At 46.3% G+C, this 26,797-nt stretch overlaps 1 protein-coding gene across 6 annotated transcripts in view; it reads right to left on the reverse strand.

Moving 5' to 3' along the window:
- The window catches only part of NAV3 (neuron navigator 3), a 971,329-nt gene that overhangs the window by 459,985 nt on the left and 484,547 nt on the right, over positions 1–26,797 (reverse strand). For 3 of the 6 annotated variants that reach the window (XM_029597133.1, XM_029597131.1, XM_029597132.1), the window contains exon 1: positions 12,553–13,124. The exons of the other annotated variants lie outside the window; for them this stretch is intronic. In XM_029597133.1, coding sequence (XP_029452993.1) covers positions 12,553–12,792 — 240 coding nt within the window. In that variant the 5' untranslated portion in view covers positions 12,793–13,124. Of the gene's footprint in view, positions 1–12,552; positions 13,125–26,797 lie in introns of those variants that run through there. 6 annotated transcript variants of the gene reach the window in all.

Below are 26,797 nucleotides of genomic sequence, written 5' to 3' on the forward strand. Positions count from 1 at the left end.
TAAGCACATTGTATTGCATTAGCCTGTTATACTTTAATGAGCATGGAGAGGCCAGATGTTTTGGACAGTAGGCTACTGATTTTGGTGCCTGAGTGAATTGTTAGAAAGCTTCGTGCTAACACAGGGAGGAGAACCTGGGTGTTGATCTTATAAGAATCAAAGAGGAACATAAGGCCTGAAATGACCGACATGTGGAGGTGGAGGTGGTGAAGGCCAGTACTTTAGCAGATTCTGGGCATACTCAGGACTGATATGGAAGCCAGTGGTAAGAAACGGGTTGAAAGACATGGGGATGGGAAACTAGTATTGGGGTGAGTATGAGTTATCTAACAAAAAATCTCAACTAGACAGATAATATGGGCAGCCAGCACTGATGGTCCCCTCCCATCGGCTCCTTACAACCTTATTATCAGGCCGATACAGTAAAACCGAGGTGAGCGCCACTCTCCCGACGCGTGCACAGGCCACTCTCCTGTGCGTGCCATTTAATATGCAAATGAGGGCCCGTGGTAAAAAGAGGCGCTAGGGACACTAGCGCGTCCCTAGCGCCTCTTTTTTGACAGGAGCAGCGGCTGTCAGCGGGTTTGACAGCCGATGCTCAATTTTGCCGGCATCAGTTCTCAAACCCGCTGACAGCCACAGGTTCGGAAAACGACTCCGGCATAATTGAGCATCCGTCTTCCGACCCGCGGGCCAATTTAAAATTTTTTTAAAATTTTGGGGCCTCCAACTTAATATAGCTATGATATTAAGTCGGAGGGTGTACAGAAAAGTAGTTTTTTCTGCTTTTCTGTACAGTTCCCCGGTGCCAGCAGGCGTTAATTTTTGAAAGTAAAATGTACGGCTTCACTGCACATTTTGCTTTATGGATCGCGCGGGAATAACTAATAGGTTGGCTGCGTATTTTCGACGCATTATTACCCCTTACTGTATAAGGGGTAAAGCTAGTGTGTCAAAAACGCGTGGCCAAACCCGGGCTAACAGTGCGCTCCACCGGAGCGCACTGCACTGTATCAGCCCGATATAAATAATACTCAAAGAGAATTTTGGAATTCAAACAAGGCCACAGCTTTATTGTTACAATAAACCACCAGAGCCAACTTATCACTCTAAATTCCCACCCCAGGATCACCTGCCACGCCCCAGACCAATGACCCCTCCGCAGGCCACCAAACCTGCACAAACCAGCAGCTTCCCACCACTAACCGGGACCCCCACCACAGCCCCCAGCAAGGGGCCCCCAACATGAGACTAACCCAGTCACATGCAGCTGAAGCCAGAGTCGAGAAAGCCCGCCGCCTAGCGGGTTCCTTGCTCTAAACCCCACCCCAAATGAGTCCTGGCTCTGGTCACTCCGCTTAACCCCCAAGCTGCAACAAACAAGCCCCATAACACAGAAAAAGGGGAGGGAGGGAGGGAGGGGGATCAGGCCGACTGCGTGCATCAAAAAGGAGCGGGCACAACGGCTCCGCCCCCTTTTAAACCCCATTCAAAATACGAGGCCGACCAACCAAAGCCCTAGGGTCGGCCGTGTCAGCCCCGCCACATCAGGCCAGCGTCAAAGCTGGGGGGAGAGGGGTGGGCGGGCCAGGACACGTCCCGACTCTCCCCCCTCACCCCCCCCCCACACCTCTCCCCCGCGCATCTGACCGGAGGAGCCCAGCTGGCGCCCAAATTATCATGGGCCCAGTGAGACCAGGCTCCACCGGCCCTTCCATTAGACCGGCCAATTTGGTCTTTTTTTCCGGCAAAAGGGAGGAAAGAGCACTGTTCCATGAGGATTTACTCCTCTGTATAGCAGAGTTGCTTACCTGTAACAAGTGTTCTCCTAGGACAGCAGGATGTTAGTCCTCACACATAGGGAGACATCATCAGATGGAGCCCAGCACAGAAAACATTGAGCATGCCCAGCATGTCGCTATCCATGCGGAGTCCCTCTTCAGTCTTGTAACACAGACTTACAAAAAAATAAAATAAACATAGGAGGGGCAGGCGGGTTTCCTGAGAACTAACATCCTCCTGTCCTAGGAGAACACCTGTTACAGGTAAGCAACTCTGCTTTCTCCTAGGACAAGCAGGATGATAGTCCTCACACATGAGTGAATCCCTAGCTACAGGCTACTCCCTAGCAATAAATCAAACCAACAGTCACCTAACAGGTGCCAACAGGCACAATAACACTGTTGCTGTTGATAACAGAGGGAGACAGCCTGAATCCAAACAATGGGCCATAGGTAGGAAGAGTTGGGTTTTACAGTTAAAAGATTCCGTAGGACAGACTGCCCAAAGCTATCATCGCGTTGGCCATCTCTGTCCAGACAGGAGTGAGCAGCGAAAGTATGGAGAGAACTCCATTCCGCAGCCTTGCAGATCTCATCCACAGGGACTGCTCTCAAGTAGGCCACTGAAGTTGCCATGGCTCGAACAGAATAAGCCTTGACATGGCCCCCAAGATGCAGTCCTGTCTGAGCATAGCAGAAGGAGATGCAATCTGCCAGCCAGTTGACAGCATCTGCTTAGATACTGCAACTCCCAATCTATTTTTATCAAAAGAGATGAAGAGTTGTGTGGACTGCCTGACTGCCAGTAGCCTGCTGTCCGCTCCAGGTAGAAGGCTACGGCTCTCTTGCAATCCAAGCTGTGCAAAGCCTGTTCGCCCTGGTGCGAATGAGGCTTGGGAAAAAACGTGGGAAGGACAATTGACTGTTTAAGATGAAAAACAGTCACCACCTTAGGCAGGAATTTAGGGTGAGTACACAGAACCATCCTATCATGAAAGAATTTTGTGTAGGGTGGGTAAGTCACCAAAGCCTGAAGCTAAGTGACCGTGACCAAAAACATGACCTTCCAGGTCATGTACTTCAGTCACAGGAGCGCAGTGGCTTGAATGGAGTCTTCATGAGCTGGGCCAATACCACATTGAGGTCCCAGGACACAGTAGAAGGCCGCAGGGGAGGTTTCAGCTGAAGGAAGCCCCGCATAAAGCGCCCCACTATGGGTTGCACAGAGATGGGCGAGCCATCCATACCTTGGTGTTAAGTCCCAATGGCCTTAGGTGTACCTTGACAGAGTTGGTCTTCAAGTCAGCGTCCGAAAGGTGCAGAAGATAATCCAGTAGTTTCAAGGTGGAGCAGAAGAATGGATCCAAGCCATGATGCTCAACCAATATGGCAAACCTCCTCCACTTCAAGCCATAAAACTTCCAAGTGGAAGGCTTCCTGGAAGCTACAAGGACACAAGGCACATTGTCCGACAGGTCAAATGGCTGCAGAATTAGCCTCTCAACACTCAGGCCATTAGAGACAATGCCCTGTGGTTGGGATGGTGCAGCCTGCCCTGATTCTGCATGACGAGGTCGGGGAAGGGCCCCAGACCGATCAAGTGCCTGATAGAGAGATCCCGCAGAAGAAGGAACCAGATCTGCCTCGGCCAATGAGGGGCTATGAGGATCATGGTTCCCCTGTCCTGCCAGAACTTCAGGAGAGTCTTCAGCACCAGAGGATACACATACAGAAGGCCCCGGCCCCGGCCCCAATGGCGGGCAAAAGCATCTGAGGCTGATTTGCCATCCCCACTGGTCAGGGTGCAGAAGTTTTTCACCTTGCTGCTGCAGGGGAAGGTGAAGAGATCCACGTCTGGAGTTCCCCAGAGGCAGAAGATTCAGTCTACCACTGCCAGATTCAGGGACCACTCATAGGGTCGGAAGGTCCAACTCAGCTGGTCCGCTGCCACATTCTCCGTCCCCCGCAAGATACATGGCTCAGAGCAGTATGCCCTGAGACCGAACCCAAGACCCAATCCGAACCGCTTCCTGGCACAGTAGGAACAATCACGTACCTCCCTGCTTGTTGAGAATACAGGTGATTGGCTTATGCTCACTTGCAGCCAGTCAAAACCCTATGGCAGGGCTCGGTCGGGGTACTGGCTGGGCCTTGGGGGGTTCGCTGCTGTCTAGGGCAGCCCCTAGAGCACACGTGCTGAGAATGGCCACAAGAAGCAGAAGGATACTATTTTCTCTGGTGATAAAAGGACCTCCATGAACCCTGCTGTGAGGATTTTCTGGTAGAGGATGGCGGGTCCGATGTACTGGTTAAAACAGTGGTTTCTCAACCTTTTTTTGGCCGGGACACACTTGACAGATGGTTCTCACATGAGTGACACACTGAACATGTGACCATCATGGGGCTAAATGTAAACATGCACTCTTACCCACAGGAATCCCCTCAACCCCCAGCAATGAGTGCAGAGCAGATCTAGGGCATTACCCTGTACAACTCGCCATACAAAAAAAGATATTCTGGTTCTGATGACATCTCAGTAAAAGTAAAACAAACTCCCTTTACTACCAGGCACAATAGCCTTCCCTATGAAAAGACAGTAATTTATCACTAATGCATATCCTATTGAGAAAACACAACAAATAAGATTGATACAAATGCCTACATGCTAGTAAAATACCTCACCTCGATCACACACCCAGAACTGACCTTCACCAAGTACAGAAAAACCACAAATTATAAATATGGAGACAGAAACTGGGATGGAAAACCAAAAAAGCCACTCTGCATGCAGTGCGAACCTGGAGAAATGGAAAGAGAAATATAGCACCTAACAGACTCTCAGGATTTGCAATAATGCACACAAACTAACCCGCACAAAGTTACACCTGTATTATGGAACACATTCAAACAGTAACAATCCTATCTAAGAAATACAACTATTAAACCAAGCCCTAAACACTAATACATTTCCTATTGGGAAAACAGAATAAGCCAAGCTGCTATAGAGCCCCACACAGAAATAACTGTAAAGCTATACTAGAAATGTTACAAAACAGCTGCTGAACAGAATAATATCCAACAATTAAAAACTCATAAAAATTATTAAAACATGTCCAAATATCAATAAAATATTTCAAAACAGCAGACATCGCATAATACCCAATAATTAAAATGGCAGTCAATCAAGAAAAATAAATTTCAAAAGCCACTTTTACTTACCCTATCCAGCAACTCTCTCACTCCTTTCCCTTCTAGGCCAATAGCACACACCAGAAGCTTCAAGGGCTGCTGAAGCTCTGTCCTCACAGTCCCCTTTCATTAGCGCCCACAACCAGTCACTCTCACACACACCCCCAATTAGACCTCACGACCAGTCTTCTGTCTCTCTCACACTAGTCATCTTCCTGACCAGTCTCTCTCTCTCACACAGAAACATTACCTCCCTGACCAGTCTCTCTCTCAATCACACACAAATGCTTTCGCACCCATTCACACCAGCTCTCACCCAGGCACTGATTCACACCCTCAAGCTCAAGCTCTCACCCATGCATCCATTCACACCCACAGACACAAGGTCTCACCCATGCATCCATTCACACCCACAGACACAAGGTCTCACCCATGCATCCATTCACACCCACAGACACAAACTCTCACCCATGCATCCATTCACACCCACAGACACAAGCTCTCATCCAGGCACCCATTCACACACAGACACGCAAGCTCACCCCCAGGCACATTCACACCCACACACACAAACTCTCACCAAAATCATCTTCTTCCTACACTGCAGGGATGGGCTCCAGTTCCGCCGCGGCTTTACTCCGGTGGGCCTTCTTTTTTCGCCAACACGGGGATGGGCTCCTGTGGTGGCCTTGCTTGGTCGGGTTTTCCTCTTCACCACCATGGGGATGGACTCCCGTGGCAGCCTTGCTTCGTCAGGGTTCGACACTGCCATTCTTCCCACCCCACCCCCGGGCTATGCCATGCCTGCCTTACCAGCCAATCAAAGGATTCCTCCCTTCTTCCTACTCCAACTGGCAGGTAGAAGGGAGAAGGCTTCCAATTGGCCTGCGCAGGGGCTGGAAAAAGGGAGAAGGAAAGTACAACAGGGCAGTGGGACACCGGGAGACGCAACACACCTGCCGGTGTTTGGCGACACACTGGTGTGTTGCGACACACCGGTTGAGAAGTGCTGGGTTAAAAGATGCTGGAGGGTCTCATGGTGATCTTTCAACTGAGCCACAGCATCTTGCACTTTATCACCAAAAAAAGTTCTCGCCAGTATATGGCAGGTCCGTGAGCTTCTCCTGGACCTCCGGTTGGAGATCGGAGGCTCGAAGCCAGTGCGAGCACCAATGCTCACTGCTGCCACCCTAGCCAATGTTTCGAACATGTCATAGGTGGAACGTACCTCGTGCTTGCCACATTCCAAGCCTTGCTGGATGAGTGCCAAGAAGGTGTCCTGTTGCTGTTGAGGCAGATGCTCAGATAACTTCCAGAAGTTCTGAGAGTATTGTGTCATGTACAGCTGGTAGGAAGCAATACAAGTGATTAACATGACGCCCTAGAAAACCTTCCTACCCAACGCATCCAGCGCTTTGTGCTCCCAACCTGGTGGGGCCAAGGCGTGGGTACAGAAATGCTTGGCCTTTTTTTTTTTTAGGGCCGACTCAACCATGACCTCTCAAACCCCAAGGCGTGTTGAACCAGAAAGCCCGCATCAGCCTTCCAGTTAACCGGAGTTACAGGTATAGGGTGTTCCCAAATCCTAAGGAGTAATTACTTTAAAATGTCGTGGATGGGAACAGCCACCATCTCCTTGGAGGCATCAACAAATTGGGAAACCTCCAGCAATCTTGTGCCTGGCATCCTTGACCATCAGAAGCTGAAATGGAATAGCCTCTGCCATGGCCCAGACAAAGCCCGCAAACGTCAGATCCTTAGGTGGAGATCAGTGCCGTTCCTCTGGAGAGATGGGTCCGAGGGAAGAGCACTCAAACTCATCAGAAGAATACTTGGAGGTATCATCCCCCCATGGGTCATAAGGATCACCTTCCTCACTAACATCACCTGGCGACACCAGTGGGGGCCCCCTGCCCAGGCCCCCTCAGCTTGGGCACCAAGGGCACAGAGGGCATCGAAACCCTCAAAGGAGCAGGAACCGGTCCAGGTCACGGTACCAAGGACCCTAACAGTGCCGTGGGCTGTACCGGTTCATCCTCCTCGGAACCCACAATGGGAATCGCACTGGAGGGAGGAGGCAATGGTGGCCGTCGGGGCATTGAGGGACCCCCAGGCACCAGCAGTGGCTGCATAGGCAGGAAGTCAAGGAGGACACTGAGGAGCTCCAGCAGCAGTGCTAACATTGAGGGTGCAGGCTCCGGCACCGGTGGAAGCACCAATAGGGTTAGCAGCTCGATGCCCTGTAGGGCTCGGACCACCATCAGTTGCACCCTGTGTTCCAACTCCTCTTGAAAGACCGCCAAAGACAGAATGGACGGAGGAGGGGGAAGCATCACCAGATCTCCCTCAGAGATCTGAGGGAGATCGGTGCTCGGCACCGGTGGGGAACGCCTGGGACTCCCAGGTTCAATGGAGGTCAATGCCTCCTCTCCGCAGGGTTGCTTTGGCAGCATCACAGCGGGTGCCAGTGCTGGCCCGAGCCCAGCAACCAGTGAAGATGCTTGGCCCAGTTTTTCCCAGTGCCGAGGGTGATGGAGATGATCCCGATGTCCTGGAGCACAAAGACACCAATGGCAGCCAATCCTCGACCCCTCTTTCCTTAGAGGGCCCCGGTGGGGGGAGTAGACAGTGAAGGCTTAGTGTCCATAGGCTCTCCGTGGCCTTTCGGAGTCGATGCCCCTAACGCTGGAGAAGAAGAAGTTAAAACAAGGGATCTCTGTACTTTAATTAAAGCAGTGACGGTAGCAGCAAAACCCCATCAATACTGTCCTAGGGATTCCAGCTAGGGCTGGACCTGACCTAGTACCTGGATGGGAGAACACGGAGACAGATCCAGGTGCTGTGGGCTGCAGAAGGCAACAGCAAACCACTACAGTATCCTGCCAGGAATTTCAGGGTTTCCATGGAGGAGCCATGATCGCCTAAGTCTATAACGGACTAGGTACATACCACCACCACCACCACCACCACATTTGTTGACATAATTCAGTTAGCAGTTAAACAAAATCACTGAGATTCCCCTTTTTAGGGCCAGCTCCTGCAGAAGACAGAGGTTCAGTTTCTGCCACTTTTTAAAATCATAATATATGTGTACCTTATCCTCTAATGGCATAAAAATATACAACATAAAATATATCACACGCAAATACCACCAAAGGAAGAAGCAAAAGAAAGCAAATTAGTTATTTTGAAGATTTAAGGTTGTACTAATGCTTTAAAATTGTTGGGATTCAAACCTGGATAGGTGGTATGGCACATGCTCAGAAATCTTTATAAAAAAAAAGAAGCTTGCTGGAATATCAACGATTCCCTGTCAAATTTTAACATAATAAAAAAAATCTTCAGCTTTTCAAATCTATGAAATTTGAATGGATTTCAAATTCACTAGTGAGTGCGATCTCAGAGACTGTGTGTCAAATATTTGGAATTCCTTTCCAGATCTTCAAACAATCCCAAGTGAATTTCATTGGATTTTTTTTTCAGACCAGCATCATATTTTCCAGATTGGTTTCAAATTTTCCCAGCAGAACGCTAGAAACTCCAAATTTTTCCCCAGATATAGTCAAAGCAGGTTCCAGTTTAGCCTTGAATTGTTTGCACTAATGCAATTTGGAAGTGTTGCCTGTCTGATGCAACTTAACCAGGCCAAATGACAAATATACCTTTGTGCTAATCAAATAAAGTTGTCCTGCATGCATCATGAAAATATTTCAACAGACATTTCACAACTTAATAAATAAACCTTGCAACTGAAGAAAATTTATTGGAAAAAGTTATCAACTAGAATGAACTTATCAGATGCCCCATGAAAGTGAAATAATCAACAAAACTGGTAGGGGTGTGCATTCGTTTCCTAGGTATTTGTAATCTGCAACGTATAGGGCCATATTCGTTGTATTCGTGGAGAAGCGAAACATATCGGGATTCCCCACGAATACAACGAATCTTCGCCGAATTATTCGGCCGTCTAAAGGAGCCAATTTAAACAACCCCCCCCCCCCACCCTCCTGACCCCCCCAAGACTTACCAAAACTCCCTGCACTCACACCCTCGGCTGCCGGTATTCAAAATGGCGCCGATAGCCTTTGACCTACTATGTCACAGGAGATACCGGTGCCATTGGTCAGCCCCTGTCACATGGTAGGAGCAATGGATGGCCGGTGCCATCTTGTGCGCCGGAGATGGAGATGGCTCCCGGACCCCCTGCTGGACCACCAGGGAGTTTTGGTAAGTCTTTGGGGGGTCAGGAGGGTGGGGGGGTTGTACTTAATTCAATTTTAGCCGGGAAACGAATAAGAATTAACGCATATACGTATCGGGGGCCCCCCTTGCCGAATGCAACGTATCTGCCCCCCCGCCCCGACGAATACGAATCCCGAAAGCAACGTATGGCGTCCCTCTGCACATCCTTAAAAATGGGTGCAGGCTTGAAGTGCAAAAAGGATGCATTTATTTCACATTAACACACACAAACGCACTTCAGGCAGAACTCTTCCTGTGAATACATAAATCATTTTAGCACACACTTAGGGGCGGATTTTAAATGCCCTGCTCGCGTAAATCCGACAAGGAATCCACAAGGATTCAGTAGAACAGCCAGTGCATTCTAGGTGTTTTATCATGCACTAAAACATTTAGCACACACTAAATAAAATGAAACAGAAGTGACACTATATCCTTAATTTCAATAGTTAACCATGATCAAGCTGGGATTAAAGATTTGGATTTTCTATTCCCAGTGGATATTAAATGAGTTTATGACTATTTTCTCCCTCTTTCTCCACCTTCCATGGTGATTGGGAGAACCTGTTACTCCTTGCTGGTTCAGACCACATGGGATGTCTTCTCTAGCACTGAACCCTGGTGATGACAACTATCCATCTTCACCCCTCCCCAGGGCCTAAAACTCTGTGTTCACCCTGCTTTCGGTCGGAGAGGAGACCCACCCATAAGGCGTGATGCTAGATTAAGTAACTTCTGTTCTGGATTACAATTCATTTAACATGATGTGAAATGCAGGACTAAGACATTTGGGAGTAGAGACCTGTGTTATTCCAAGCCTGAAAGAGAAAACAAAAATTCACTTTTTCATGTGTGAGAAAGTCTCAGTCAATGGCATGGTGTGGAATTCTGAACCGTCAATGCTTGCAGACATCAAATAGACAAGAAACCTGATCACCATATAACCTGTGTTCACCTGAAACAATTGCGTTTGAAAGGAGATCAAGTAGAGCAGGAAAGACTCCTTTTTTCAACTGCAGTGCCAAATCACGATGAGCCGCAGATCACAGTGCAAGGCAGATGAGGGCCGACAGCACTGAGCTATCTTTTCAAGTATCTTACATAGTCTTTGTTAATTTCCTTTCAGGTCAAGGCCTCAGATGCCAGAAGCATGTACTCAACAGCAGCAGAACCTCAACAAAAATGCTTTTGATCTGTCAATTTCCCATTTAAAATAAAACAAAGCTCTATAATTAAAATGAAACTTTATTGGGGAAATAATGAAACTGCTCGTGTTGATGCATGGGAATTTTATTTTTCCTGCAGAGTTTGCACCAATATCAAAAGTAAACTATACAGGTCGTTTTGCTTTGATTATTGCCTTGGAAAAATGACCTACAGAGACATGTGCCTGCTCTCTCTATGGATAATTTTTCCATAGTTTGTTTAAAAAAAAACTGCGCACATTGTTGTGTGGGCCACCCTCTCCTCACCCCCAGGGCCACCTCCTAACAATGCAAGCAAAATTACCTACCTTGTTCTACATTCAGGGTGCTCAATTTTCAAAACCCTCATTTTTATCAGTAAAATGCCTTTTTACCAGTGGAAATGGCTTTGAAAAATCACCCTCTATCCCCTGTACTGTGAACCCTCTTTGCAAAGAGGCAGCAGGCAAGCCACCAGATTTGATGTTGTGAACTGCTGAAGCCAAGATTAATTAAAACGAGGAAGCGCTTTATTTTACAGCTTATGAACTTGTCATGTCCACAAAAAAAGAAAAAAAAAAAAAAGTTCAAAGTGCAGAACAGAAAAAAAACACAAGGTCAAGGAGACCGGGAGAAAAGCACCAGATTGGGTTGCTATATTCCTAAGCGCTGATCTGAGGAAGCCGATGGAGGTGTCGGAAGTCTTTAGAGATCAGGTGTCATGCACAAGAGGCAGGAGAAGGAAAACAGCTGGGCGGCCAAGCAAACTACTCCAGTGCCATCTACCGCTGGGATTCATATGGGAGGCGTCCCTCTCAGGATGCGTACTGTCCACCGCAGCCAAGGCGTGGAAGTTTTCTACAATTAACACAGTACAACTACATGGGCCAAATCTCAGCGCCTGCTCGCTCATAGGTACCAGTCCCCTATGGGGATTTATTCAGCAATATACAGGTAACTTTTTAAGAAGCTGGTGACTGACGATACCTTTAACCCTTAATGCTTACCAGTGAGGGTTATATTGCAGAGATACATGGCAGAGGATGATCTAGCCAAGAGGGAAATAACTGGCTTTCCAATAAATATAGTCCTTTTTATGAGCATTGAAAAGGCAACATGCAAAACAATTGCATTCCACTGTGAATACAGCTATGTTTTAAATATTTCCTCACAGATAAAATGAAACATTATTAAAAGGGGTTTCGAACTCATTGAGGTAATATCTCAGACAATAAATTAAAAAAAAAAAATTCTGGCAAAACCCTAAAAGTGAAACAGCTTGCTATATGATGCACTAAGGTATTCATGCACACAAAACCGACAAGCAGAGGTCTGTCCATACACCCATAATACAGAACAGACTTGGCTTAAATCCCTGGACCAAAATCAGTTTGCCCTGTTAAAAGTCTGTCGGTCCTCTCTTCTTGATCTTCTTCCTTATCTAGGCTTCCCACAAACTCCCTCCTTCTACAGCTCTTTTTCTAGCAGTTTTTGGAAATGTTTCACACCTGATCTGTACGTTGCAGGTTTATCTTGCCAGTCCCTGTGGTCCTGTCCGGCTCCATACTGGGGCAACCAGCTTCAGATGTAATACAAAGAGAATGGCCAAGGCTCAGGTAATCTGCCCCCCCCCCCCCCCAAACTCAGGGGCATTTTACATTTAGGGGAAACATTCTCCCACTAGAATAAAAAATAATATACTGGAAGAAGCTATTTACATAGTTACCCAATAGAGTAGCTCGTTTTATTAAAACTTTTTTTTTTTTTTAGCAAGATAGCATCAGATTTCAGTCTATATTTATTAAAAACTTTTTAAAACAAATGCCTAGTAGTGGTCCTTGGTGTGGGTTTGGATTCTCGACCAATTACTGTATAATATACAAAAATAGTACTTTTATTAACCAATGCACTTTCTCATGCATGACTACCTTCACCAGCTCCTACCGAACACCCATGATCATTATTCCTGAATTATAAAAGGGTGTACACATTTCTCCAACATGAAAGAATGTTATTTCTTACCCATGCAAATTGCTATTTTGCTAGAATAAGCCACCGTATAAAGCATTGCTCATCCTGTTCTTTCCCGTGCAGAAAAGGTGGCCAGGGCTTCAGGAGCACAGGTAGGCACTAGGCAGGTAACAATCAGAACTAACCTTGCTATCCTCTGTCTCCTTTTTTCCTTGCAGCATTTGCTTTTCTCCAAAATCACAGGTTGACTTGATCGTGAGCTGACAAGAAAGTTTTGAGCTCTCTGCCCCAGGGAGCTCCAGAGTCCTTGCAGAGAAGCGCTGTGCCACAGTCCTGCCGAGATTGGGGATGGGAAGGGCAGTGTGGACGGGCTTTGACCCTACAGCTGGCTGCCTTAGCTTTGAGGCAATGCCAAGTTCAGGCATGGCTTCTATAAGAAAGAAGTCTCTTCTTACTGCCAAAAAAACTCCCGTTTCTGACCACAGCCTGGCAGGCTGCAACTCCAGTTAATTCCAGACCACTAGCACTTTCAGACAACTGCAGCCCTTTCTCTTGCAAACTTCTTTGGAAAATAGCAGGGGTCAGAAGGAGCACACAGTTTCTTCAGTGCGCGCGCCACAGGCACCCTACTCACATGCTCCCTCCAGCAGTTACTATGTTCAAACTGAACACCCCTCCGGGGCGTGAGCTTTCCTTGAAGGTAGCTGTTTGGCTGCCATTAATAAAAAAACAAAAAACAACCCACAACCTCAGAAGTTTGCTTTTCTCCTTACACACACACCCCCCCCCCTCGGCCCCCAACAATTCCAGCTCGGTGCCTTTCCCTGATTGAGAAGAAAAGGTCAGGGAAAGCAGGTCAAAACAGCCCACCGACCACAACTCTGGAAACACAGAGACCGCTTCCTGACTGCAGGAAGAGCCAGCCCACATTTTCTTTTTCTTTTTTTTTTTTTTTTGGAAGGGTTGGGGAAAAAAAAAACCGGAATCTGAGCTTCGGCCAAAGCAAACAGCTGTTGGAAGGGCTTTTTTAGCCCGGAAACAATCTCAGCAATGAACGCTGTTTGCCCGATTCCTGGCTATTTTTCACTGCTGACGGTGTCGTGTTGCCCACTCATCCCGTGAAATCGGGATCAAGTCCAGCAAAAGCGCAGCTCATGAGTCACGATTTGTGGGCAAGGTCTGCCCCAGCTGTAAATAATTCTAACACAAAAGCACAGGATACAGGAACACATTGAGCATTACCCTTTCATGCAATAGAGTTTTTTTTCCAATTACATCTCACTTTGTAAACAGTAGCACATCGAAAGGGTTAAAAATGAGTGGCTTCTGTACCTGTACTCAGCAAGTACTTAACCTGCAGTCATTCATCGCGTTCAGCGTAAGCAACTTAGAAAATGACCAGATTTTTGATGAGCGCATGAGGACGTAATTTTGCTGCATATGGGCAGGGCCAGATTTAAGATTTTGGAGTCCATAGGCAGCGTGGCATGGCAGCACCCCTTTGAAGCTGTGCCAACAGCAAGCAGAAGCAGGGTCCTCTTTGGCCTGGATATTTGGCACCTTCAAAACTCTGCATCCTATGCAGCTGCCTATGCTGCCTATTCCCAAATTCAGGCCTACATATGGGCACATGTATCATGTGTAAAGCAAAAAATGGGAGAGAAAACAAACAATTCTTCATGGCTCTTTCACTTTTATCAAATGTTTAAAAAAAAGTTTTATTTTTTTATTTTTATTTTTTACATTTTAACAATATTCCAAATATAAAGGATACTGGAAAAGAAATAAAGAGGAGATATTACTGACAAAGAAAAATATAAAAGCAATAGGAAAAAAAAAGATGTACATAGCAACCTCCTTAGTAAACAAAAATAAAAAGAGCAAGGGGGGATGAAAAGGGTCTAGTGGCAAATAGACCACAATTTTAAAAATGTTTTAAAATGTTTCCCAATTTGTATCAATATTTTGTTTGCTCTATGTTGCGCCCGGTCACAGATGGCTGCGACCTCTGTTGCTCACCTCTCTTTTCCCTGCACCAGCGATTCTCAAGGCCATGGCGGCCTCAGCCTGCAAACGCCGCCTTCCTCGGCGTCCCTGGGACGGCGTGGGCGATCCCATCCGCCATCTTGAATTGGGGATTACTTAGGGCACGCGCCAGGCCCTCTCTTATTCACGTCATGGCGGGAACCTCGGGGGCGTTCCCTCCCAGAAGTATTTAACCCATCCAGCCTATGCTTCTTACGAGTTAGCAAGGGCTTCTTTCTTGCTTATTCCACTCCTTTGGAGATGCTTCACTTCACTACTCTGAACTGGTTCCTGTATTCCCGGACTTAGAACGCTTTAGGTACCCGCTCCTCAGGGACCTTGTCATGTTCTGGCCATCTGCTCCTCTGAGGGCCTTCCTGCCTGGAGAATCCATCTATCTGGGATCCTCCTAGTTCAAGCCTTGTGAGTGTAATTCTCATTCTACTATCTTGCTGTTGGAACCGCCTGTGTACCCCATGCCTCAGGCCACTATCATGCTCATCCCAGCTATCTTTTTCTACACTTCAGAGTGAGTACCATCATCTACCTTGCTCTGCTGACCTGCACCTCTCTGAACTACAATTTGCTGATTCTCGGCGTACCCCGCGCTGCGGACCACTACCGGATCTACGCTGAGAGGTGTGCTTTCAGGAGAAGAGTTCCCTGGCGTACCCCGCTCTGTGGACCACTACCAGGGATATCATTATTGAGCAACCTTACTACTCTGGACTGTGTTTCCTTTCATCTTGTGGGTATTACCCACGTTCCAGTCTAATAAAGTCTCTTACATCTGCGTCCATCTCAGCTGAGGCCACGCCTATCATAGAGAGTCCCCACAGGGCCCCTCCCTGTGGGTGGAGTCAGCTCTCACTACAATCCAGGGTCCACGACCATACCAGATTGTAAACCTCTATTGATGTAACTATTGTTGGTAACAAAGGTGAATTTTACAAAAGTTATACATGTGAAATAGCACTTTCATGTGTAAAATAGCATATAAAAGAGTTTATACTATTTTAGAAATCTCAATTATAAAGATTTGACTATCAAAATTAGAACTCAAAAGATGATGGAGTCTAGCAACCGTCATACATTGCCACAGTGAATTCTGTGGCTTATGTCATAAAGCCCGTGAAAACACTGGGTTCATCTAATCATAGGTTGCTGAAAGACAATGAGTGCTGGCACAGTGTAAAGAACTACTATGTAAGCACTTATCTTCTTCCACCAGTGACAGAGGTAGTATATGCAGTCCTGAAGTGATGCTCCGACACTGCGGTGTTTCGGAGAATTTGACTCCTTCCTCAGGGACCTCTCAGGTGATGATATACTATAATAGTAGTTAAGGTGAGTTGTGTGCCGTCATTCTAAGCAGCTGTAAGATAGCTTGTGAAGTATCGGTGCACGGTATGAGTGCAGCCCCACAGCGATTAGTGCCGCTGAATGACAGGGCTGTCATTCAGCGGCACTAATAAGTAAGTTGCTATGTTATAAGCAATTTACGTATGTAAATGTTGCAGCTTACTGGCGTGTATTTTCTCCTGCACGATATTTGGAGTATGATTGTAAATATCTTAAAAGTAAAAATAATTGGGTGGGGAATCTGGGTGAAATGGAGGTACTTAGAGCTGAAGAGCCAGGAGGGTCTTCACAACCTGCAGATGGACTGGGCAAACTGGTAGACCAATTGGTAAAACAGGAGATTTTCTAGCATGGTACACAGCAATGAAATAACCAAACTCAACACATGTAAAAGCTGATTTATGAGGGGGGGGAGGGTAAATGCGTCTACAACAGGTATGTAAAATTTACTCACGTATCCTTTTAAAACTGGAAGGAAATATACACGTTTATCATTTTTGCACACTTATCCGGCTAAATTTCGACTTGTCCGTCAAAGTACAGCCTTTGCCTGTACTTGGACAGACAGACAAGTTCCAACTTATTCGCATACGTAACAGTGAATTATCTGGACAAGCTCTGACTTATCCAGCAAAGTAACAGCAAAGGCACTACTTAGCCAGATAAATCGGAAGTTATCCAGATATGTGCCGCTACTTTTCTGGATAACTCTGAACTTGTGCAGTGCATGTTTTCTTAGATATGCTCGCATGTTTGCAAGCATATTTGCACATATTTTATAATCTGCACCTATCATATATGCACATATTATAAAATAGCATAGTAATTTTGTGCAAGTCCATATACATGCGTATGTGAGTCCGTGTGTGCAGTTTTAAAAGTTATACTCTGTATCTGTAAACTGAATTAAATATTTCTGATCAGAAATTATTTGTATCAGGTGTGTATGAAAATAATGTTTACAGATCCATAGAGACTGGTGAGTGCCAATGAAATTTCTCCTTGGCAATCTGTCTGAAATCTTGCTGGAAATCTTTGTAAGTGATATCACATGATGTGATGAGCGCGATCGGACGCAGCTGATCTCGCTCTGAGCGGCACATCCTCCACCCGCCACCATCTGGCTTCCTAAATTCTGCTGCAATATTCAAGACTTCATAAATAACGACTGCATATGTCGATAACAACTTTTATGTCGAAATCACCATCGGTTATGCCGGCTAAGCTCGCAAAACGGGACAAGGAAAAACCTCGAGGGCTGGACAACAAAATGTGTCGATGCTAATGGAGATCCAAAGCGGCGAAAGCTCTAAGGTCAGTTCACCTATGCATCCAACCACAGCCGAAATTAAGGATGCAGTGATAGCTGCTCTCATCAGCAAACTAGCGGGGATTTCCAAGCAAATTTCTTCACTGTGGGAAGCCATCACTGTCTACGCACCACGTCTTGACCAAGTAGAAGGGAGGACGTCCTCCCTGGAGGATGAGGTAACCGCATTAAATGGAAAAGTGGCATCTATGGAAAAAACTTTACAAGTACACGCGGATAAATTAGATGATCTTGAGAACTGTGCTAGGAGGTCAAATATCCGCTTTTTAGGGATACCTGAAACGATCACCTCCTGAGACCAACACTATTAAAATGGCTACCCGACACGCTGGGGCTCCCGGAGATTCACGGGACATTAAAAATCGAACGAGTGCACCATCTGGGGACAAGGATGGCAGACTAAACCCAGCCCCGTATAGTTATTGCCAAGAATCTAAACTTCCACCACAAGCAGCTTATTCTGCAAGTAGCCCGCAAACAGGACACCTTACAATTACAAGGAGCGGTGGTTTGATTGGGCCAGATTACTCTGCCAAGGTGGCTGCGATGCGCAGGTCCTACGTGCCAATATGTGGCACACTTATTGAGAAGCATATCCAATTTGCTTTACAATTCCCAGCCAAACTCCGCATAAATCACAGTGGTAAATGGACTACATATGTGAAACCATGGAAGCGGCGACAAAGTTTCTGGAAGACAAACAAGTGACATTTATGCTATTGCTTACTCTGAATCTGTTCCATTCATGACTAAGGGGGCGGGTGGAGGCTCTGTGTTGCTCGAGCCAACAAAATGATCTCTGCTAAAAACTCTTCGAGTCTTGCAGGTTTCTGAGGAAATTTATGGGGTTTGAGGGAGGGGGTGGGGGGGAAAGGCCCTGGAATCCTTACATGATTTGGGCCTATAAACATTTTAGATTATACCTAGAATACCTAGAAGATTACAAGATCCTCACAACAGCCCAATTCGGATTCCGCAAATCCCTTAGTACGGAATCCCTCCTAACCTCTCTAACTGACAGAGTCCTCGCAGGTCTGGAGAAAAAGACCCCATACCTCCTGATTCTTCTCGACCTATCAGCTGCGTTTGATACCGTAAAACACTCTATCTTAATCGACCGGCTCTCAGACATAGGCATCTCAGGATCAGCCCTGGGATGGTTCAGATCTTTCCTTCATAATAGGACATTCAAGGTCAGAATCAGCAACAAGGATTCCCTCCCGGTCAAGTCCACTTTCGGAGTTCCTCAAGGATCCTCCCTCTCCCCTACCCTTTTTAACATCTATCTTCTCCCCTTATGTCACCTACTCTCAAGTCTTAAGGTCATACACTTCATATACGCAGACGATGTCCAGATTCTGCTGCCAATCACTGACTCCATCTCCAGCACCATCAACTTCTGGAACAATTGTCTACAGTCCATAAACTCACTCCTCTCTAACCTTAACCTAGTACTTAATACGTCAAAAACGGAACTTTTGCTAATCACTCCAGATGAGAACCTTCAGCCTACCAACAACCTAACCACGCCTCCAATGATCAATTCCACTCAAGTAAGAGACCTTGGGGTTACCTTAGACAATAGGCTGAACCTCAAAGAATTTGTCAAGAACACAATGAAAGAATGCTATTACAAACTACACATTCTGAAAAAGTTGAAACCTCTCCTACATTTTCAGGACTTTAGAACAGTCCTCCAAACAATTCTATTTTCTAAAATCAATTACTGCAACTCTCTGCTTATAGGCCTTCCAGCCATCACCACCAAACCTCTACAAATGTTGCAGAACTCCGCTGCCAGGATTCTTACTAACACCAGCAGAAGTGAACACATAACACCCATACTAAAAAACTTACACCGGCTCCCTATCAGATCCAGAATCATTTTCAAAGTGCTAACTATAACACACAAGACCATCCATTCCCAAACATCGCTTGATCTAAGCTGTCCACTTCGTCCACATGCATCATCAAGACCAATCAGAACCAGTTACTTAGGCACCTTACACGTACCTTCAGACAAGTCCTCACTCAAGAAACGTGCATTCTCGACTGCCAGCCCCCTCCATTGGAATGCCCTCCCCACGGACATTCGTCTTGAAACCTGTACTCGAACATTCAAAAAGAAACTCAAAACCTGGCTCTTTACAAAAGCCTTCACTTAAAGTTTTCGCTCAGAGCCACGTCCCAGAACTAGACTCATTCACGCATTTCATAATCACGTTAACCAGATGTCTGATGCCGCAACTCTTAATTGTATTTCTTGGTCTCATATTCCCAATCATTAAATTTACAGCATGCTACACCAATACCTTTTAAGTCAGATGTAACCTCAGCTTTGAAGTCTACAAACCTTGAAGATGTAACCGTTAGTTCTTGTAGATTTAAACATTATTCTGAAGATGTAAACTTAGATTTTGAAGACTGTAATCTGTAAGCATTTGTATTTATTGTAAGAATTTGTATTTATTATTTAGCTATTTACATTGATCTGTTACCACTTGGTCCTGTTCTCTCCTTTACCTCAAGTTCTAAGTTCCTACAAAGTTAGCATTGTTATTTTATACCCACTTGTTTGATGTAATTTTCCAATATTGGTTCTGTGTAAACCGAAGTGGTATGTACTAGTACATGAACTCCGGTATATAAAAGCCAATAAATAAATAAATAAATAAATAAATAGATAGATAGATAGATAGATAGATAGATTCTCATGTGTGTTACATAGAACAACGGGAGACTTCACCAGAGGAAATGTGCAGGTCTATGGATTCGGGGCCGGGCTAGGCTGGGAGCCTGACCCCTTCACTGGTTACCATCCTTTTCGAGATCATAGCATTGGTGATCTGCTAGTAAATGGGGAGTAAATACAGACTGATTTCCTGGAACACCAATGGGCTGGGTTCCCCAGTAAAGCGGAAAAAAATATTTCAACATCTGCAGCGTTTAAGGGTAAATACAGCCTGCATTCAAGAAACGCACCTAAACGATTTTGAGAGTGCAAAATTATATAGAGAATGGGCTGCAGCATGCCACTTTTCTTCCGCTAAAGGAAAAAAAGGGGGGGGGGGGGGGGGTGGCGATTCTGGTCCACCAGAACACCCCACTAATTGTTACTCAGGAAATAAAAGATAGCGAAGGGAGATTTATTATTATCATGGGAACTTTGGCAGGGAAAAGTATTACTAAACGCAATATCTATGCATCAAATATCCCGGATCCAGATTTTTTCACACATATTGTTAACATCCTATTGACTAAATCACAGGGGGATTTGCTTATGGCAGGCAATCTAAATTGTGTTTACAATGCTCAGTTAGATAAATAAGTTCCAAAGGGCTATAGATGGAAGCCAGAATCGGGAGTGGTGGATTTAAGAGATTGCGACTCTTGGATGTCTGGCGGATATTACATCATGTTTCTAGGGCACACAGCACGATGTCCAGAATAGATTATATTCTCATAAATGACAATTTATTTGACAAGGTGGGAGAGGCAGATATTGGCTCTATAGTTATAGCAGACCATGCCCCGGTATGGGTGGATTTATGGGTTTCTATGGATAGAAGTGGCCCGAGAGTATGGAGATTCCCTGGTTATTTAAATGAAGATAAAAATTTCCATCAGTTTCTCAAGCAAAAGTGGGACGAATACGCTAAATACAATGTTCAATATTGCGATGACTCTTCTTTATTCTGGGAGGCAAGCAAAGTGGTACTCCAAGGAGACATTATTGCGTACACAAGTGCCAAACGCAAGCAACTGCATAAAACTATCTTGACTTTAGAAACCCAGCTTCAAACTGCAAAATAAACCTGCTTGCTGAGTCCCCATCTCCACCTCATAAAGCTTCTTACTGGGCTTGTCTAAATACTTTAAATGCTCATTTACATTTACAGGCTCAAAAGTCACTTAAAGCCTCGGAGCATCATTTTTTTTCATCACAGTGATAAGTCTGGCAAACTCTTAACACAACTTGTGACAATAAAAAGAAGGAAAACTTTCATTGGCGGGTTGAAAACTGCAACAGGAGCTCATGTCACAAAATGCTTGGAAATTTGTGAGATCCTCCGACTATTCTATGAAGGGCTACATTGTGAGGATAGAATGGGGAGCAGAGTTGATGAGGACTCATTCTTTCAAGACCTACACGTGCCTCAGGTACCTCAAATACAGCGAGCGTTTTTAACCAGACCTATCACTGAAAGGGAACTACAAGGGGTGATCAGATCTAGTAAAAATAATAAGTCGCCAGGGCCTGATAGTCTCACCTCGGAGTACTATAAGATTTTATGCCCACATATAGCAGGTCACTTTGTGTCTTTCTTTAACCATGCCTATGAGAGCAACAAATTTCCCTCTCAATTTAACAAAGCATATATAACAGTTTTACCTAAACCAGGGAAAGACCCTCTTCAAGCCTCATCTAATCGGCCTTCGATGCCTTCATCGGTGCCTCTGATAATTCCTCCGATTCCTTCGGAGCCTAGACCAGGACCTTCAGGTATTCCACCACCCTGTCCCCCTCTAATTCCTAGAGGGACAGGTGCTGATCCCTACGACATCTGGACCGATGATTCCTCTCCAGACACCAATGATTTACCTTCACCACCTTCACCCACTGAAAGTAGGAAGCGTTCTCCTCCAGAGGACCTCTCCTTTATAAATTTTGTGAAGAAAATGTCTGAATTGGTCCCCTTCCAATTGCAGACTGAACAGGATGATAGGCACCAAATGATGGAGTTACTCCAATTCCTGGATGCCCCCAAGGTAATAACCTCCATTCCTATCCACCAGGTTCTTTTGGATCTCCTGAAGAAGAACTAGGAACATCCTGGCTCCATTCCTCCAGTCCACAGGAAAGCTGACACTACCTATTCGGTGCAGTCAGCTCCAGGCTTTCAGAAATCACAATGGGATCACCACTCTGTAGTGGTGGAATCTGCACAGAAGAGAGCAAAGAGGTCAAAGCCTTACTCTTCTGTTCCCCCTGGCAAGGAACAAAAGTTCCTAGATGCCATAGGTTGCAGAGTCTTCCAAGGGTCAATTCTCATCTCTCGGATTGCCACCTATCAGCTCTATATGACCCAATATAACAGGGTCATTTTTAAGCAGATACAAGACTTGTCGGACTCCCTGCCGCAACAATTTCAAGAACAGCTACAAACCCTAGTAAACAGGGGTTTTGAGACAGGCAAGCATGAGATCAGGACATCTTATGACATCTTTGATACGTCTACTAGAGTATCTGCAGCTGCTATTTCGGCAAGAAGGTGGGCCTGGCTCAAGTCTTCTGACCTTCGCCCGGAAGTACAAGACAGGTTATCCGACCTGCCTTGTGTCGGAGATAACCTGTTTGGCGAACAGATTCAACGGACGTTGGCGGAACTTAAGGACCATCATGAGACCCTAAGACAGCTCTCACTGATGCCTTCCGACTATTCTTCTATGCAGCCCTTCAGAAAGGACTCTAAAAAGTCTTTCTTCCGCCCGAAGAAGTCCTATCCGCCATCAGCCAGATCCCGTGCCACGAGACCTTATCAAAAACCACAGTCTCATCAAACACATCAACAAAAGCCACAAGCAGCTCCTCAACCAGGGCCTGCTTCAGGTTTTTGACTTCCACCTAGAGAGCGGCAGCCAGATTCCACTGCCTCACATACCAGTGGGAGGTCGATTGTGCCACTTCCACAACATATGGCACTCAGTCACCTCAGACCAATGGGTACTGACAATAATTGCTCAGGGTTACCATCTAAACTTTCTCTCCCTGTATCCGGACTCCCCACCTCTACCGAGGTGGAGAACATCCGATCACTCCATTCTTCTGGATCAAGAGGTCTCCCTTCTCCTCCAGTCCAAAGCAATAGAACCCGTACCATACTCTCAGCACGGCCTAGGGTTCTATTCCCAGTACTTTATAATCCCCAAAACATTGGGAGCCATTCGTCCTATTCTGGACCTACGGGCCCTCAACAAGTACCTAAAGCGAGAGAAATTCAAGATGGTAACCTTGGGCTCGCTTCTCCCTTTTCTACAAAGAGGAGACTGGCTCTGCTCTCTAGACCTCCGGGACGCATACACTCATATTGCGATAACTCCATCTCATCGCAAATACCTGAGGTTTCTAGTAGGCCCCAAGCACTATCAATACCAAGTGCTTCCATTCGGACTAGCGTCTGCGCCACGAGTCTTCACAAAATGCCTCGTAGTAGTTGCAGCCTTCCTCAGGACCCAAGGTATTCACGTCTACCCCTACCTAGCTGACTGGTTAGTCAGGGCTCCCACTCAGCAAGCTGCTCTGTCGTCCCTCAATCTCACCTTACACACCTTAATTTCACTAGGATTTCTCGTCAACTACAACAAATCCTATTTAGTCCCATCTCAAACCTTGTCGTTCATTGGGGCAGACTTGGACACCTTGCAGGCAAAGGCTTTCCTGCCTCGACAGCGAGCACCAACTCTCGTGTCTCTTGCTCACCAGCTGCAGTCTCAGCACTCTGAGACTGCACGCCAATTTCTCATCCTCCTGGGACACATGGCGTCCTCAGTCCATGTCACACCAATGGCCCGCTTGGCCATGAGATTCATGCACTGGACTCTAAGGTCACAATGGACTCAATCCATTCAGCCCCTGTTGACGGTTGTCTACGTCACCGACTCACTCCGTCTGTCTCTTGCCTGGTGGAAAAATCAGATCAGGGCTTGCCCTTCCAGGCTCCAGGCCCTCAAATCACACTCACCACCAACGCTTCCAACCTCGGCAAGGGAGCCCATGTGACCAATCTGCAAATGCAAGGATCTTTGCCTCCAGAGGAAGCCAAACAGCAATAAATTTCCTGGAACTTCGAGCAATCAGATATGCTCTCAGGGCTTTCCAGGATCGCCTCTCGAACCAAGTCATCCTGATTCAGACGGTCAACCAGGTGGCCATGTGATACATCAACAAACAGGGAGGCACAGGCTCCTTCCTTCTGTGTCAGGAAGCTGCGCAGATATGGGCGGAAGCTCTCTCGCATTCCATGTACTTCAGGGCCACCTACTTGCCAGGAGTGGACAATGTGTTGGCAGACAAGCTGAGTCGCATCTTTCAACCACACAAGTGGTCTCTCAACCCCCTCAGTAGTAAACTCCATCTTCCAACAATGGGGATATCCTCGGATAGACCTCTTTGCATCTCCTCACAACCGCAAAGAAGAGAACTACTGCTCTCTCATTCGCAGCAAATGCTCTCAGCCCAAAGACGCATTCTCCCTCTCATGGGCAACCGAACTGCTCTATGCATTCCCTCCACTTCCTCTTTTCTCGAAGACTCTCGTGAAGTTACGTCAGGGCAAGGGAACCATGATCCTGATAGCACCTCACTGATTTCCAATACTTCAGGATCTCTCCTTTCGCAGGCACATTCCCTTAGGAACAGACCTGCTTCTGATCACTAAAATCGACGGGTGCCTTTGCCATCCCAATTTTCACGCCTTGTCCCTGACGGCATGGAAGTTAAAAGGTTAATCCTTCAGCCACTTAACCTTTCTGAACCAGTTTTCCGTGTCTTCATTGCTTCATGAAAGCCTTCCACGAGAAAATCTTACTCTTACAAATGGAACGTCATGGTGCTCTTCTCAGTCCCTTGACCCCTTTTCCTGTCCAATCCCGAAAATCCTGGACCATCTCTGGCATCTGTCAGAGTCAGGTCTTAAGACTTCTTCCATCAGAATGCATGTCAGTGCGGTAGCCACTTTCAATAAAGGTGTCGGGGATGTCCCTATATCAGTACAACCCCTTGTAACACGTTTTTTGAAGGGTTTGCTCCACATCAAGCCTCCACTACATGTCCTCCAGCCCATTCTTGGGACCTTAATCTGGCTTTAGGTCAGCTCATGAAACCCCCATTAGAGCCTCTTCACTCTTGTGAACTTCGACGTCTCACATGGAAAGTGATTTTCCTTTTGGCTATCACTTCAGCTCGCAGAGTTAGTGAATTACAGGCCCTAGTTACCTATCCGCCGTACACTAAACTTCTGCAGGACCGGGTGGTACTCCGCATTCACCCTAAATTCTTACCTAAGGTAGTTTCGGATTTTCATCTCAATCAATCCATCATACTACCTACCTTTTTTCCCAGGCCCCATGCCAATCCAGGAGAACAGGCTCTGCATACCCTTACCTGTAAACGGGCTCTAGCCTTCTACCTAGACCGTACAGCTGCCCACAGGGAAAGCACTCAATTGTTTGTCTCTTTCCACCCTAACAAGTTAGGGAAGCCTGTGGGTAAGCAGTCTCTCTCCTCCTGGTTGGCAGACTGCATATCCTTTTGCTATCAGCAAGCGGGCATTCCATTTCAAGACCGTGTTAAAGCACACTCTGTAAGGGCCATGGAGATTTCAGTAGCACACCTATGCTCTGTGCTGCTCCCTGACATTTGCAGGGCTGCCACCTGGAGTTCTCTTCACACCTTTACAGCCCACTATTGCTTGGACAAAGCCGGAAGACAAGATTCCATCTTCGGCCAGTTTGTCCTTCGTAACCTATTTACAACGGGACGTACCTACACCCTTCCGCCTGCCCGTGGGGTTCAGGATGCCCTCTCCCAAATTCCACCCCAGTTGTACCTGTTGCACGCCTTTGGGTACATTTGGTACATATTCGGACATCCTCAGCTCGGTACTCACCCATATGTGAAGACTACCACCCTGCTTGTCCTGTGAGAAAGCAAATGTTGCTTACCTTTAACAGGTGTTCTCACAGGACAGTAGGATGTTAGTCCTCACGAAACCCGCCTGTCGCCCCATGGTGTTGGGTTCGTAACGTTTTATTATTTTATTTTTCGGCACTGCCTGTAGCTATTAAATAAAACTGAAGTGGGACCCCTGATGGCTGCAGGATTGGTGCCATGCTGGGCATGCCCAGTAGGGGCCAGTCAAAGTTCTGGAAACTTTGACAGATGTTTTTCCATGATTGGGTTCCATCCTGTGATGTCACCCATATGTGAGGACTAATGTCCTGCTGTCCCGTGAGAACACCTGTTACAGGTAAGCAACATTTGCTATATCTCTTTCACATGTTGCGTATATGGTTGCAAAAAAGTGACATACGTGATATACATAAAGAACTTACCAGATATTTGTGGGCAGGTCTCATAAGAGACCCTCCTTTTTGGGTCTCTTATGAGACCCAAAAGGGAGGGAGGGGTGGACTAAATTGCCCTGATTTAAAAAGTTACAACTATGCGAGCCTGCTGAGACATATTTGAAACTGGATATATGACACTGAGGGATGCACTCCCCTGGAGCATTATAAAAACTGGCTAGCTCCGTATGCTCCAGGGGCAGTGTTTCAACTTAATGACGCGTTCCTTCCCAAGCATATAACTAAACGTGTGGCCATCCGCCCCTTTGAATGGATTGGAAAACTATATGTAAGATGTTTAAGGTGACGCCAGGGTCAACGGCTTGTCTGCCCATTTGAGGATGCCCATAGTTTCAACCAAGCATGGATCAGGTTCTTTTCATAGGTGGTCCTCGATTGGGCTGAAGTCCATATTTCAGCTACTTAATGAAGGACACCCTGGTACAGGTCCTAAGTTTCAAAGATTTGCAGGAGAAATATCAGCTTCCTCGTACTGACTTTTATGGGTACTTGCAAATGAGACATTTTATTCTTGAAGAGCAGAAATTAAACCCTACCAAAGGAATTCAAAGCTTGCTGAAGGGTCC

Source organism: Rhinatrema bivittatum, chromosome 4, assembly GCF_901001135.1.
Source record: "Rhinatrema bivittatum chromosome 4, aRhiBiv1.1, whole genome shotgun sequence".
NCBI classification, from domain to species: Eukaryota; Metazoa; Chordata; class Amphibia; order Gymnophiona; family Rhinatrematidae; genus Rhinatrema; species Rhinatrema bivittatum.